This window comes from Dipodomys ordii, unplaced genomic scaffold, assembly GCF_000151885.1.
Source record: "Dipodomys ordii isolate 6190 unplaced genomic scaffold, Dord_2.0 Scaffold129, whole genome shotgun sequence".
Lineage (NCBI taxonomy): Eukaryota > Metazoa > Chordata > Mammalia > Rodentia > Heteromyidae > Dipodomys > Dipodomys ordii.
The window spans coordinates 1,471,839-1,488,122 of record NW_012267345.1 but is presented as its reverse complement, the minus strand read 5'-3'; the positions used below and the strand labels follow the sequence as shown (position 1 = coordinate 1,488,122).

Here is a 16,284-nt window from a genome sequence, read left to right as displayed (position 1 = left end):
CCGGCCGCGCTCTGGGCGCCGCTCCCAGCCCCGTGGACGCTGACGTCCTTCGAAGCTTCCCCCAAGGGAAGCCCCTTCGAACTTGGGACCTGAATGGCGGGGCTCCTCACAGCCCGCACCTAATGCTCTCTTTATGGCTAGTGTTCCGTGACCACGAGGGTCTGTGCTTACCGGCCAAGGTGGCCTGCTCTTTGGGAAAGAGGTCAAAGCACAAAGTCTGAATTCAGTTCATTTTGTGTAAGTACACAGACTTGTCTGTGAGGAAGGCCGTGTTCCTCAGGCTGGGGGGGGGGTAACTTTGTGGGAAATAAGGAAAGTTGGATGGGTAGTTAGTTGTACATTTTTTTAAAGAATTTTGTAGCTGTACTTGTGCAGTTTATGGTGATTAACCTGTATGTAGATGAAGTACAAACAGGCATTGTCCCGGCTTATTTCACCAATGGTAATTTGTACCTTTTTGTACCTCTCCTTTAAGGTGTCAGATTTAGGTTCTGGGTTTTGATTTTTCATATGATTGTATTTATCTTTATAAAAAGATGGATTATGGAAGTGGCACTGTGGCTCAAAGTGGTAGAGTGCTGGCCTTGAGCAAAAGAGCTCTGGGGCAGTGTCCAGGCTCCAAGTTCAAACCCATGGCTGACAAAAAAAAAAGAAAGGTGAATTAATTTTTCCTTCAATAAAATGATTGGCATGCTTGGGTTACAAAGGTAATAGATATAAAGCTTGAGTAACATAAAAACTGTTAAACACACTTGAAGGGGAGCACTGCTGTGTTCATAACAGGTGTGCATTTGGGGGGATGTTTCGCTGTAGGCTTCTTGTCACCACTGTTTTCACCCTGTGGTGGGAATTCCATGCATGGCACTAAATGTTGGGATTATCATCCTTTGTTTTTTTTATGTATTTATTTATTTTGCTGGTCCTGGGGCTTGAGGGCCTGGGCCACTGTCCCTGAGCCTCTTTGTGCTCAAGGTTAGTGCTCTTACCACTTGAGCCACGTCACCACTTCTGGCTTTTTTTTTTTTTTTTGTCAGCGATGGCACTTGAACTCTGGGCCTGGGTGCTGTCTCTCAGCTCTTCAGCTCAAGGCTAGCACTCTACCATTTGAGCCACAGTGGGACTTCCAGTTTTGTGGTAGTTAACTGGAGATAGTGTCTCATGGACTTTCCTGCCCAGGCTGGCTTTGAACCGCCATCCTCAGATCTCAGGCTCTTGAGTAGCCTGGAGCCTGAGCCACTGTCACCCAGCCATCATCCTTTATGTCCTAAATAACTTCATCCTGTGGGTGTTTCTTGATTTTCAAACTAGTCATCTCATGACAAACATTAGTTTGTGTTCATTTTGTCACCTTTGCGGGGGGGGGAGGGGTGCTGGTGTGTACACCCTCATAAATTAATGTTAAGTAAAAGGGAAGCAGTCCTACATCTCCATAAGACAGGGTTGACACTCTGTCCCCTATACCTAGCATTTAAGCAAATGGTGGTAAATACATGTTAAAAGAAAGTCACTTTAGCCAGGTGCTGGTGGTTCATATCTTCAATCCTAGTTAATTTGAAGGTTGAAATATGAGGATTGTGGTTCAAAACCAGTCCAGGCAGGAAAACCTGTAAGACTCTTACCTCCGATTAGCTACCAAAAAGCTGGAAATGGAATTATGGCTCAAGTGTTAGAAGTGCTGCTAGCCTTTGGCAAAACAAGCTCAAGGACAGCATCCAGACCCTGAATTGAAGCCCCAGAGAGGAGAGGGACTCACTTTAGAGGGCCTGATTCTCCAAACTCTGCCAACAGAATCTGTCACTTTGATGAGTGATATTGACTTAGCATATTTGCTAAGTTTGGTGCTGATTTGGCACTTGACCAAATCGTGCTTTGGAAAACCTCTTAGGAAACACACTGGCATTGTCCCGGCCTATTTCACCAATGGTAATTTCTACTTTGCATATGCCACCTAATTCACTAAAAGACTGGTTGTAGCCAGGATTAAAAACTTTAACGCCTATCCTCTCATACTTGCCTGCCCATGGAGTGTGTCTCACCAAAGACTTGCCCTGCCCTGCCTAGCCTAAATGGCTAGGGTTGAAAAGGAATAGTAGGGCAGGTCTGCTGCTGGGAGTAGGATCTGGAATAAGGAATCTGATCTGTGCCTAGAGAGCTGTCTCCCAGAAGCCTTCAGACCCTCACCCCAGCGGAGATGAACTGGTAGACAGGAACTCTGGATTTGTTAGATTGTAACTTGAAAACAATAGTGTTTTTCTCTTTTAACGTGTCTTTAGTAGTGACATATCCTGTCTTGTCACTCTCTTGTGCCACTTGTCTGTCCCCATGTACCACTGATGAGTAAGTCACTGGAAAGTTACGTCTTCACTTCTTCAGAAGCCTTGGCTGGAACTCAGCTATGCATAGATTTACAAAAGTTGGTACTGGCACCAGCACTCCTTGTTGAAAACATTGGATGTTCTCACTGCTCCCATACCCATCAATCAGTAAAAGCAGACATTGACCTTGACCAGTCTCAGGGAAGGGAAAGATCATTCCAGATGAAATGCAAAGTTGATTCCTGGCTTGAGTTTCCAAGACCCCTTCGGCTGACCTTCATGGGTGAGCTCACGATTCTGTGGATCACAGTTTGAAGACTGCCCAGGCAAGAAAGCTAGAGAAACGATCTCCAATTAACCAGCAGACAGCTGCAAGTGAAGCTGTGGCTCATGCCTGAAATCCTAGCTACTCAGGAGGCTGAGACCTGAGGATCGAGGTTCAAAGCCACACCAGGCAGGAAAAGAACGGGAGATTATCATCTCCAATAAACCACTCAGAAAACGGAAGTGGCACTGTGGCTCAAGTGATAGAGTGTTCACCTTGAGCTGAATAGCTGAGGTACAGCACCCTGGCCCAGAGTTCAAGTTCCACAACTGGTTAAGAACACTAACCTTGAACAAAGGTGCTCAGGGACAGTGCCCAGATCCTGAGTTCCAGAATACACATACAGGTATGCACTCGCATACCCCAGACTTTAGGCTGTGGCCAGAGATCCTGATAACCTCATAACTACAGCTCTGCCTCATAGAGTAAATGCTTCTAAGAGAAGGCTTATTCTAAATTTAGGTAGCAGGCTTCTCTGAGTAATCACTGGAAACGCCATAAGAAAGGGCTGTAGGGAGGAGATTAAGTACTGCAGCAATGCTAGCCACTGTCCTTGGAACCCTGCCTGGGTGAAAGAGTAGATCCAGCGTCAGCCCTTCGAGTCACACCTGGGATCTCTGTGCTCTGTTCCCTCCACACCAGCCGCAGAACTTAGTACTCCTACCTCCCCCCCCCCCCCGCCCATGACCCCAGTAACTTATTTTTTTCCTTTTCCTCTTTTTTTATTGTTTCAAATAAAGGGGTTTCAACCTAATATGTCCGTTTATAGATTTTTTTCCAAGTCCAGAGCAATTTAAAAAGAAAGCTGACCTTTAGTGTTGTTTTGCAAATCTTAACTGACCACAGCTGGTTTCTTACATCTGTACATCTATCTCTAGTTGAAGTAATACTGTCATTTAGCTTCTGAAAACTCAGTATAACTCCTGAGAATCACAGTGAAAAGGACACATAATGCTTTATTAGTGTTGTGTGATAGCTTTCATCAAACCACCTTTTGATAGTTACTCTCAATAGCAATTAAAAATATTGTTGAGAAGAATTGAAAAGTAATTGATCCTCAACATCTGGGAAAGTAGATTTTGTTTATGAAGATAAACATACATGCCCTCTCACGGGGTCTAGCAGCACTTCTATTACAGTAGGGAGAAGGGAAAAGGACAGAGATGGATAGGGCCATTGAGTTAAACCCCCAGCCAGTGTAGTACACTTGGAGCACAGAGTCGGACAAAAGTGGATATCGAGTCATGCCATGGCAGGTAGGTCAGAGGAGGGATCAGAATATCTGTAACTACTGGAACCACAGACTCTGTCCTCTGTGTTCACAGCTATTCCTGGAAACGAGAGGGCCCTTTTTGACAACATGGGTACTAAAGGATGTATATGTAGTTTGTACTGTTGAGTCAGATTCTGTGTAGGTCCTGGTGGCCCAAACTTCAATGTGTGTGATGGATGAGCATGGTTTTTGCTACTGTGTACCTTGGGGTTCCATGCCAGGAATACTGAGCACAGCAGCCCGTGGTTCAGAGGTGATTGCAAATAGCTATTTCCGAGGGCAGGAAGGGAAGCTTTCCACTTTCCAGATATTGTTTGAATTTTCTAGGCATATTCTGACTTGCTGCTTGTAGTGTTTACAAAGCAATTAAATTTTTTTCTTGGGTAATCTTTTACTTTTCACAAAGAACTTTAGTATCTTCTGTGTTCCCTCATCTACATAACAAAATGTCATCTAGACAGAAGACCCTTAATGATTCAGAAGTCAAAATGCAGAATTGCCTCCAAGTTTAAAATTGTTTTAAATACTGTTTGGTGGGTAACTGAAGTTCAAAGGACTTGATGTTTTGCCCCCAGGGGGGCCAAATAGGCAGTTAACTTTTTGGTCTGCAGTCTTTGTTGTTTTCCTGGGTTGTCTGGCTGAATACAGGGACTTTACTGTAATTACTACATTTCAAGGTGCCTCAGAGATTGATCCCTGGAGGTTGTGTTAAATCTAGTTTACATTATTTACCTCTACAGAATTAGAGTATTAACGTGTTCTTGTAATTATTATGTTTAATTATGTGTGTGATATTATGTTTAATTGTGTGTGTGTGTGTATGTAAAGCCATGCACCTCTAATGTTTAAATAAAATATATTGTATGTACACTCTGGTTGTGGGACTTGAGCCTCGACACTGTCCCTGAGCATTTTTGCTTAAGACTAGCACTATGGGTTTTTAGTGCTTAATTGGAGATATGAGCCTCGTGGATTTCCTGCTGGGCTGGCCTTGAACTATAATCCTCCCAGCTCATCCTTCTGAGTAAGCTAAGATTACAGGTGTATGCCATTGACACCCAAATTTAAAATATTTTAATACTGTATTAATGTTTTCTGTAATAATTAGTAATTAATAGAGGTTTAACCATTTTGGAGGTTGTGTTTTACTTCTTTAGTTAATCTACTGTGGTGGGTAATGTTTTGCTGAGTTGGGGAATCTGAAGGCAATTAGGGATCATTGCAGAGCACTTCGTTGAAGTCTCTGCCCAGGCACATACCCAGTAGAAATAACAACGTATATCCAGAGTCTCTGTTGTGTTTTCTGGGGAACTTGCTGCAGTAATAGTCCGAGTGGTGAGCCTCCCCGAGTGAGCACCAGGACCCTGTGCTCCCGCCACGGCCTCCCTGAGTGAGCACCAGGACCCTGTGCTCCTGCCACGGCCTCCCCGAGTGAGCACCAGGGCCCTGTGCTCCCGCCACGGCCTCCCCGAGTGAGCACCAGGACCCTGTGCTCCCGCCACGGCTCCTAAGAGTGCCTTGGTGAGCCACTGCGGTGCTGATTTGACCCTCGCATGTGCCTTCCTTTGGCTTCTCTGAAAGGAATGGTACACCCACCCCAGCACCGGGGACATAAGTGAAGACACATGGGGCAGTTCTCAGACAGCTTCTCCAAATGAATGAGCCACAAGAAAACTAATTACTTCTTGCCATAGATAAAAATTGTGTTTTTGAGCCGGGCACCAGTGGCTCCCGCCTGTCATCCTAGCTACTCAGGAGGCTGAGATCTGAGGATCGCAGTTCAAAGCCAGCCCAGGCAGGAACGTCTGTGAGACTCTTCTCCAATAAACCACTAGAAAACCGGAAGTGGCGCTGTGGCTCAAGTAGTAGAGCGCTCGCCTTGAGCTGAAGAGCGCAGGGACAGTGTTCAAGCCCCACGACCGACCAAAAAAAATAAAATTGTGCTTTTGAGCCAAAATTTGAGTTTTGGGAAACTTATGTCTGCCATTGTGAGCTTGATGGCTTCCCTGTAATTTAAGCAATTCTCAGGCAATCTGTGTACATTCACAAATTTGCTTTCTTTTTATATGGTCTGCTTACTTCAGTAAGCTGCTCTTTTCTAAGTGACCCACTGGCATCATGTGGGGAAAGATGCTAAAGTTTTGACAGACCCGTGGATGTTCACGTAAGAACATGAAAAAATCATTGATGGGGTTCCAGAACCCAACGGGTACTTGTTGATACCAAAGATTACCCACAATTGGGTGAAGAGATTGCTAAAATACTCCTCTCTTTTCTAATGGCAGACTTTTGTAAAGCAAGGCTTCATGTATTTTATCCAAATGGTATGTATCAGTAAGTGGAATGTAGGGAGTCTGCTGTGTGTTACTTGGGCAGTACTGGGATTTGAACACAAGTTCTTGTGCTTGCACTCTACTACTTGTCATATCCCAGCTCTGGTTGTCATGTTTGTTTGTTTTGGTGCTGTCCTGAGGCAGGGTCTGGGCACTGACTGAGCTGCTTTTGCTCAAGGCTAGTGTTCTACCACTTGAGCCACAGCTCCACCTCAGGATTTGTTTGATAATTTAGTGGAGATCGTTTCACAGACTTTTCCTGGCTTTGAACCCCAGATCTCAGCCTCGAGAGTAGCTAGGATTACATGAGCTACTGCACCTGGCTCCCTGCTATCTTTATTAAACCAGAGATTTGCAAAATTATGAAACAGCACCATTTAATACTGTCTTTTTGCGTGATTCTGGAAATAACATTCCTTTTCTCATTAATAAAATGTTAATGTGTAATGGACTTAACAAAACAGTTAATATTTAAATTTTGGGTAGTACCTATAGATACACTCCATGTAAATGAAAGTTCGTTATACCTGTGTATGTGTATATAATGTCTTTGTGCATGTATATGTGTACGTGTACATATGTGTGTTACTTCTTTTTCAGTACTGAGGTTTGAACTCTGGATTTTGAGCTTGCCTGGCAGGTACTCGTTTGCTTAAGCCATACTTCCAGCTCTCTCTCCTCTGATTATTTGTGACATAAGGTCTGGCTTTTGCCTTGCCAGCCTGCTTCTGATAGTAACTGAGATGCAAGTGCATGCTATCACACTTGCCTTTTTCTGTTGAGCTTCAGTCTCATACTTTCTTTGCCCAGAGGCCGGCCTTGAACCACCATCTCTCCAACGCTATCCAGTGGGGTTACAGGTGCAAGCCACAGTGTTCAGCTGGGGTCTTCCCTCTTTAAAGAGTAGGAATAGGCACTAAGACCTAAAATACTTGAATTGCTTTTTTTTTTTTTTTTTAACCACTGAGACTTCATTGCATTACCCCTGGTTCCATTTAGTAGGAATGGGAATTAAGTAATTTGAAGGTGTTTTTGCAATTTTTGAAAAATGTATAATTTTTGTATTCATAGTTATTGTAAGGTGATGAACAGAGGAGTTATGGTTACATGTCAGAGTACATTTCTTTTTTTAACAATATCAGCCCTTCCCTCATACTCTCAGTTTTTCTCTCCCACCCCCACCTACAGGTTGTATAGTTCATTTTCAACATTGTATCTAGTAAGTATCACTACTGCATTTGTTCGCCCTTTGTCACACCATTTCTGTGACCTCCCAAAGACAGATAAACAAGACAAAAGGAAAAGAAAAAAGAGTGCTAAAAAAAAGTGAAACAGATACTGATACCTGAAACCTAGATTGTTATTTTTATTTTATTTGTCGGTCACGGGGCTTGAACTCTGGTGCTGAGTGCTGTCCCTCAGCTCTTCAGCCACAGTGCCACTTCTGGGTTTCTGTGGTTTCCTGGAGATAAGTGTTTCACGGCCTTTCCTGCCTGGGCTGGCTTTGAAAGAGATCCTCATATCTTAGCTCCTGGAGGGCTGGGATTTCAGGAGCTCGGCTCAATCTAGAATTTTAACTACTTAGGAGGCTGAGATTTGTAGGATCACAGCTAGGGGCCAGCCAAGGCAAAGAATTTTCTAGATTCTTATCTCCATAATCTCAGTAACTAGCAAAAAGCAAAGCTGGTGGTGTGGCTCAAGTGGTAGAATACCAGCCTAACAAGTATAAGGCTCTGAGTTCAAACCAGTACCACCAAAAAAAAAAAAAGGTAGAGGGGCTGGTAAGGTGGTTCAGTGGTAGAGGGCATGCCTAGCAAGCATGAGGTCCTGGGTTCCATTCCTCAGCACCACATAAGCCGGAAGTGGCGCTGTGGCTCAAGTGGTAGAACACTAACCTTGAGCTGAGTAGCTGAGAGACAGCGGCCAGGCCCAGAGTTCAGGCCCCACAACCAACCCCCCCAAAAAAAATTAAAAATGTAGAAACATAATTATAGATTATGTATACTCAGTGATAACCATTTGTACTTTTCCTTTCTGGGAAGAAAATATGAATATGATGTGGTTGCATTTCTCCATTGTAATTGTGCTATGTAGTCTGTGCTATGTAGTACTGAATCGTAAAAGAAACTTTAACAATTTTATGCATATATTTTATTTCTTCCCGCTTTAGCTTTGATAGATGTTTTTAATCCCACACACAAAAAATTTGTATTTGTTGATAAAATCATGAAAAGCATTTGCAATATAAAATGATCTGTTCTGAATGCGCTTTATCATTCTAATTGATAGAAATAACTGCATTTTCCCTTCTTAATTATATTCAGAACTGAAATCCAGAAACGTTTCAAATTCACATATAAATTGCTTTTTTATGATTTTATTTCTAAGAACACTGTAATTCATTTCCCTTTATAAATGCTTAGTGTGGTAAAAATACAATTTTATTTCCAGTTTTTTATTTTTTTGCCCGTCCTGGGGCCTGAACTCAGGGCCTGGGCGCTGTCCCTGAGCTGTTTTTGCTCAAGGCTAGCGCTCTACCACTTGAGCCACAGTATCACCTCCAGCTTTTTCTGTGTATGTGGTTCTGAGGAATCGAATCCAGGACTTCATGTATACTAGCCAAGTACTCTACTACTGAGCCACCTTCCCAGCCCTCCAGTGTCCTTTGAGTTTTGTTGTTTTTTTCCCTGCTACAGGGGCTTGAACTCAGTGCCCGCTTTTTTCATTCAAGCTTGTTACTGTACCACTTGAGTCACACCTCCATCTCTGGCTTTTTGCCTGTTCGTTGGAGAAAATAGATTTGTCCTTCAGGCTGGCTTCAGACCTGGATCCTTAGACCTTAGTTTCCTGAGTAGCCAGGACTGTAAGTAGGAGCCATCAATGCCCAGTTTGAGTAATCTGAGCCCTCAAAGAAGGTCTCTTGGAGGCTATGGAGATCATGTGACTTAAGGCCAGTACCTGCCACCACACCACCTGCCTAATGAGAGTAGATAGGCAGTCTGAATGGCCGCTGTCCCTTTAAAGAAGAGCAAGTGTTTGTCCTTTGTCTTGGGTTGCTGGGGAGACCACAGTTAGCTGGAAGGCAGTTGGAGCAGTGGAGGCGGAGGTAAGAGAAGAGGGGCTTTTGGGTCAGTGTGGTGAAAAGGTAGTGTTAGAAACTGCCTACAAGCAAACGCACCTCGAGTGTTGATATTAAGATTATTTGAAAGAGGAAAGAAGTAAAAAGTGTTTTTCTAAACTTTAAATTTTTTAATGCACATAAACTAACCATGCTACATTGATGTTTAGTAAATATAAAACTCTTCAAACGTTCTTAGCTTTTAAATTAAAATGATTGTACAGCTAATAATAAGACAAAGTAATTACATGTAATATGTGATTATATACATACAGTAATTTTGTGTGCAAAGCTTTTTGTTTGTGTTTCACTGCCCTGTTGGGTTTCTCTTGAGCTAGGTCAGCTCATCATCCCAGAGCCCTCTGTGATGTCTCTGCCTGCCTTTCCTAAACTAGTCTAAAACTCATTGCTGGGCCTCACTGGGCCATCCTAGTTCTTCTGCCAGAGTCTATCAGTACTGCTTAACAAAGGGTCAGGATTTTTTTCCTGATGCCTTTATAGGTCATTCAGAAGGTTACTTGGAAAAATTGGCTTTTTAAAAAATTATTGTTGTGTGGTTTATAGTTACTTTAAGCATATAATGTGTGTTTCATTTTCCTCTAGGTGCTCATTCCCCATCAGTATCTCAAGAGTCTCGCTTGTAGGAGCTTGAACCTTCTCAAGAGCAGTGACTGGCAGCAGTGTGACAAGGCCTGGTCATCTACCGGGCCTGGGCCCAGCTTCTAGCAGCACCCAGACTTTCCAGGTAAAGTATCAGTATTATTACAACAGTGGCAAGAAAATAACATTTATATTCCCTTTTATTTATTTTTATTTATTTATTTTTGGGGGGTCCCGTCGTGGGGCCTGGGCGCTGTCCCTCAGCTCTTCAGCTCAAGGCTAGCGCTCTACCACTTGAGCCCAGCACCACTTCGGGCTTTTCTTTTTGCTTATGTGGTGCTGAGGAATCGAACCCAGGGCCTCATGCATGCAAGGCAAGTGCTCTACCACTGAGCCACCTTCCCAGCCCCTATATTCCCTTTTAAATGGCACTAGTTATAATAAATGTGAAGTCGCATTTATATTTATTTGACATATTCTAATCTCTAATCCAGTTTTTAAAGTTTTTGATTATCATTAAGAATTGATGATGTTTCTTCATCTTTGCAGTTATCTTATTCAGTATATGGTGAAGACTATCTTGAGTATAAATGGAGAGTATGGTTGAAGAATGTGGCTCAGTGGTAGAGCCTGACCTTAGTTAAAAAAAATTTTTTGTGGGGCTGGGAAGGTGGCTCAGTGGTAGAGCGCTTGCCTTGCATGTAGGAGTCCCTGGGTTCGATTCCTCAGCACCACATAAGAAAAAAGAAAAAAGCCGGAAGTGGCGCTGTGGCTCAAGTGGTAGAGCGCTAGCCTTGAGCTGAAGAGCTGAGGGACAGCGCCCAGGCCCAGAGTTCAGGCCCCATGACCGGACCCAAAAAATTTTTTTTTATTTATTTTTTTGTTGTAAATTTGGTGATTTACCTAAAATGGCAGACCCATTTTCACCACCCCCCAAAAAAATTCTAGCAGTAATAAGAAATTGTAACTAATGTGGTTTGGTAACTACTTTGCCATATATATTGATTAAGAAAGAAATTCCACCTTGTCTTTTGGAGGCCAGTGCTTCTCCTGAGTAAAAGCAGTTCATTGTCACCAAGCCAAGCCCCATCTACTCACGCGCCCCCCCACCCCTGGCAGGTCCTCAGTGCCCAGGTAGTTGGAGGGGTTTGCCCTGTGACTTGCATTGCTGTTAGTTGAGCTGTGTCCTTCAACATCTGAAATCCCCTCAAGTAACCACAGAGGTCATATACTCCCTCTCTCAGCCGAGTCTGGGTAACCTGGAGTGTGCAGCTTAAGGTTTACAGACTGATGGAGATGACTGGCAGGCAATTGCCACAGCCAAGTGACAGCTGTAGGAAGGACCAGATAGACCAGCAAGGGGAAAACGTTACATACTAGTCATCTTAAATTTCTATATTTTACATTTTTTAGGGTTTTCCTTTCATACCAGGCCTTTCCCTTGGATGGAGCATGGTGTAAAACTGACCATCATTAGCTTTTAGATGTGACTAAAAACCTGGAACAGCTAGGAAAAGAAACCTCAAGGTAGTACCAATTTTTTCCAGTTTTGTTGTTTTAGAAATAAAAGGCTTATATATATATCCTTTAATCTTTAAAAAGAAAGTGAAAGAAAACAGAAGTAGACCCCGAAACTGTCACCTGAGTCAGTGCAGTCAGTAGAACAAGTGAGGTCTAAGCCCTGCCTCACATCTGGGATCTGGGCAGTCTTTCCTGCACTTTGAGTCGCAAGGGTTATTCCGTACTCAGTTGGAGCATGGCTAATATGCAAGGCCCAAGACTGTCCTTAGATCAGGCTGGCGGGCGGGGTGGGGGGAGGGGGGGAGGATGGGCAGTGGTAGGAGCAAAAGCCAGGACTGACTTGGCCAGCCCTCTCATGGGCAGCATCTAGAAGAGGCACAGCAACCAGTGCTCTCTTGCTCCTGGCCAGCCAGCTCCATGCAAAGCACTGCAGGACTGGTGTAGACATCAGCACCACTTAAGCGTCTGTCGACTTCATTGGTCATGTCCTTGAACTGCTCCATAAATTTTTTTTTTTTGGTGGGGGGGCTCTAAACTCTGGGCCTGGGCGCTGTCCCTCAGCTCTTCAGCTCAAGGCCAGCGCTCTACCACTTGAGCCACAGCACCACTTCCGGCTTTTTTCTTTTTGCTTATGTGGTGCTGAGGAATTGAACCCAGGGCCTCCTACATGCAAGGCAAGCGCTCTACCACTGAGCCACCTTCCCAGCCCTGCTCCATAAATTTTCTGCCCTTTTTGTAAAGGTAAGTGTTCTAAGTACTTAGATGGTGATATTACATGTTGGAGTTGTTGGCTGGATTTTAGACGGAGTATTTACGGTGTATTACTAGAGTTTATATACAACACCACTTTGAAAGTAGAAAAATGTCTCATTTCACTGTTGTTTCTAAGTTGCACTCCATAGATGCCCCTTGGTGTCTGATTCAAGGCTGTGTGTTTTGATGGCTTGGTGGTTTGTCGTGATGTGATTGTCTTTTATTATCAGGTATGGATGACAAAGGGGACCCAAGCAGTGAAGAAGCACCTAAGGCGATCAAGCCCACAAGCAAAGAGTTCAGGAAAACATGGGGGTTTCGGAGAACCACAATCGCTAAGCGTGAGGGTGCGGGAGATGCCGAGGCGGACCCTGCCGAGCCGCAGCCACAGCAGCACAGCCTCTCCCTGCGCCGCAGCGGGCGGCAGCCGAAGCGCACGGAGCGGGTGGAAGAGTTCCTTACCACAGTGCGCAGACGCGGAAGGAAAAGTGTGCCTGTCTCCCTCGAGGACTCCGGGGAGCCTGCGTCCTGCCCCGTCACAGACGGGGAGACTGCCTCCGAAGGGAGCGTTGAGAGTAGCTCTGAAAGCAGAAGTGGCCCCGTGCCCAGCTCCTCGGGGGTGAAGGAAGGCTCTGTCTCTGAAAAGGTCAGAGGGGGTGACGATGAGGAAGACACCTCTGACAGTGACAGTGACGGCCTTACTCTGAAGGAGCTCCAGAGTCGCCTTCGAAGAAAGCGAGAAGAGGGGTCCGCAGAGAGGCCCCCGAAAGGCACTCAGAATCGCCCGCGGAAGGAGCGCCCCGGTGACACGGTGGACACGGAGGCGAGCAGCGCTGGTGAGGACGCCACACCCTGCAAACGGGAGCCTGAGGCTGGCCAGGGGGCCGGGGCCCAGGCTTCCGAAAGCGACAGAGAAAACCTGTCCGAGGGAACAGAAACTCAAGGAACGGAAGATGAAGGCCCTGGGGACACAGGAAAACCCGAGCCCGAGTGTGAAGTTTATGACCCCAATGCTCTGTATTGCATCTGCCGCCAGCCTCACAACAACAGGTGGGTGGAGGGAGGAGAGGTACTGCTGCTTTTAGGGTGAGCCACGGGCGGGACATTAGTGAGAGCACTTTCCATGTGCTTTGATGCCAGAGTGCATGCTTCAAAGCTGGGCTCGATGAGCAGCTTATTGAAAAAGGAAACAAAAGTGGGTATGGAGTGCCTCGCATCAGCCACGGGTAACCACCGAGTCGGTGTCCGACATGGCGTGAGTGGTGACTAGATTCCACACCAGGGTTGGTTGCTGGGGGGGACGGGGGGGAGTGCTGTGGGCGTCATTTGGTGTGGAGACAACACACGGAAGACTCCGGGGCTTTGCATGTACCAGACAGGTGCTTTACCACTGACCAAGATACATCCCAGCTCTCTAGTTCAGATATTCTATTCTATTCAATATTCTAGCCAAAGGATGAAGCAGCTTTAGCTGAATTGTGATTAAGCCTTAAAAAAGGGCATATGGGTATTCCTAGTTTTGTTCTCTTCATTTTTCTGTGTATTTGTATTTCATCAGGTTAAAAACAGTGGTGTCGTCTAGAGATGAACGGTTTGTGATGCATCATTGTGTCGTTTCAGGTTTATGATCTGCTGCGACCGCTGTGAGGAATGGTTCCATGGTGACTGTGTGGGCATTTCCGAGGCCCGAGGGCGGCTCCTGGAAAGGAATGGGGAAGATTACATCTGCCCAAACTGCACCATTCTGCAAGTGCAGGATGAGACAAACTCAGAAGCCACAGAGGAGCAGGAGCTCAGATGTAGACCTGAAGGCGCTGACAGCACAGAGTGCACAAGTATAGGGACAGTGGAGCAGAAGTCTAGTGAGGACCAGGGGATAAAAGGTAGAATCGAGAAAGCTGCAAATCCCAGTGGCAAGAAAAAACTCAAGATATTCCAGCCTGTAAGTATTTGCCGAGGCAAACTCAAAGGGGTGGACTTGATAGGTGGCAGCCTTGCCGTTGGCGGTGAGACCCAAGGCCAGCGGGCTTCCTCTGAAATACTCTCGGCCTTTGCAAAGGAGGCGTGTGTCTGTTGGGAGAGCGTCTTCTGCTCCACTTCGGTCTCATCTCACCATCCCAGTGCCGCCCTCTGCCCTCTCTCCCATTCTGTTACTGCCTACTGCCGGACCTTTTTTTTTTTTTTTTAAGTATTCTTTTTCTTTACGTACTCTTGGTATTGTGTGTTGGCAGAATTGTTGAGCAAAGTGAGCCTGAGCCTCAGTATCCTTTTCACTGTCCTGTGCCAAGTATATGCTGTCAGCCTGCACTGCCCATGCTGACATGCATTGCATGGTTTCTGAAGTCTGACATTGATCTCCACTGTCCACTTGATGCCTTTGTGGGCCATAATTTTCACGGTTCCCACAGCTTCGGCTCCTCAGGACAGCTGTCTCCTGCTCTCATGCATCTCCATTCCAGCTCCCACGGGAATGCCACTCAACGTCACATGGCCTGCCTCACAGCCTGTCCTCCAGCAATTCTAGGGTCCCGACAAAGCCGAGGTTTCTATGCTAGAGGCATCTGGCCTTAACATTTACCATACTCACACTGTGTTAGCTGTGAGTGAGATCTGGGCTGTTTAACTTGGTGTGTGATAAAGATAATATGAGGGAAGTCAAGTGCTGGTGGCTCACATCTGCAATCCCAGCTTTTCAGGAGGCTGAAATCTGCGGATCATGATTCAAAGCCAGTTCAGGCAGGAAAGTCCGAGACTCTCGACTCTCATCTCCAGTTAACTACTCAGAAAAAAACGGAAGTGACACTGTGGCTCAGATGGTAAAGTACAAGCCTTGAGCAGAAGGAGGCTCAGCAGCAGGCCTTGATTTCAAGCCCCAGGGCCAGCAGAAAATAGAGATACTATGAGGGATTTTGTAGAAAATGTGGCCCTGTTAATACTGCATTTAGAACAGTCATCAATGTCTTGTTCTCTATTAACAATACATTTGACATGAGCTTAAATTTTATTCTAGGTAAAACTTAGATTCAATAGAGGAAAACAATTGTTAAATTTTTAATTTGAGAAATGAGCTACTGCAGTAGGAAATGTGAGAGGACATGCTTGTGTGTTTTTCATCTGCACCATTAGGCATCCTTTAGAAAGTAAAGACAGAAGTGGGGAAGGTGGCTCAGTGGTAGAGCGCTTGCCTTGCATGCATGAGGCCCTGGGTTCCATTCCTCAGCACCACATAAGCAGGAAAAAAAAGCCAGAAGTGGTGCAGTGGCTTAAGTGGTAGAGATTAGCCTTAAGCTGAAGAGCTGAGGGACAGCGCCCAGGTCCAGAGTTCAGACCCTACAACTGACAAAAAAAAAAAAAAGAAAGTAAAGACAAGGCTGGGAAAGTGACTTAGTGATAGAATGCTTGCCTTGCGTGCATGATGCCCTGAGTTCAATTCCTCAGTACCACATACACAGAAGAAGCCAGAAGTGGTACTGTGGCTCAAGTGGTGGAGTGCTAATCTTGAGCAAAAGAAGTTCAGGGACAGCGCCCAGGCCTGAGTTCAAACCCCAGGACTGGCCAAAAAAAAAGAAAGAAAGTAAAGACAAGTAGGCTTCTGGTGGACTCTTCATGTCCTAATTCTGCCAACAGGTCTCCACAAACTTAGCTTAAACACGTGCATCCATGTTCTAGTTTGTGTGGTCAGAGCCTAGCATGTGTAGCTGAGGCCTGTCCTCAGGGCCTTCAAGAACTGCAATCAGACTGACTGTGCCTATTGGTTTGGTGTGTGCCTCCCATGCCATTTTTTTAACTTTTTTCTTTTTTGGTGGGGGAGGGGGCGGCTTGAACTCTGGGCCTGGGCGCTGTCCCTCAGCTCTTCAGCTCAAGGCTAGTGCTCTACCACTTGAGCCACAGCACCACTACATTTTCTGAGCAGTGTATTGGAGATGGGAGTCCCACAGCCTTTCCTGCCCGGGCTGGCTTTGAACCGAGATTCTCAGATCTTAGCCTCCTGAGTAGCTAGGATTTACAGGCCTGAGCCACTAGCATCCTGCTCCATGTGATTTTTT

The 16,284-nt window shown here is 45.4% G+C and overlaps 1 protein-coding gene across 3 annotated transcripts in view; it reads left to right on the top strand.

Annotated features, from left to right (window-relative positions):
- Dido1 (death inducer-obliterator 1) overlaps positions 1–16,284 on the top strand; it is a 54,285-nt gene that overhangs the window by 10,780 nt on the left and 27,221 nt on the right. For 2 of the 3 annotated variants that reach the window (XM_013030373.1, XM_013030371.1), the window contains exons 2-5: positions 9,968–10,109; positions 11,378–11,491; positions 12,469–13,288; positions 13,859–14,180. In XM_013030373.1, the coding sequence (XP_012885827.1) occupies positions 12,471–13,288; positions 13,859–14,180 (1,140 nt within the window). In that variant the 5' untranslated portion in view covers positions 9,968–10,109; positions 11,378–11,491; positions 12,469–12,470. The remainder of the gene's footprint in view (positions 1–9,967; positions 10,110–11,377; positions 11,492–12,468; positions 13,289–13,858; positions 14,181–16,284) is intronic. The other variant, XM_013030374.1, reaches the window with a different exon arrangement.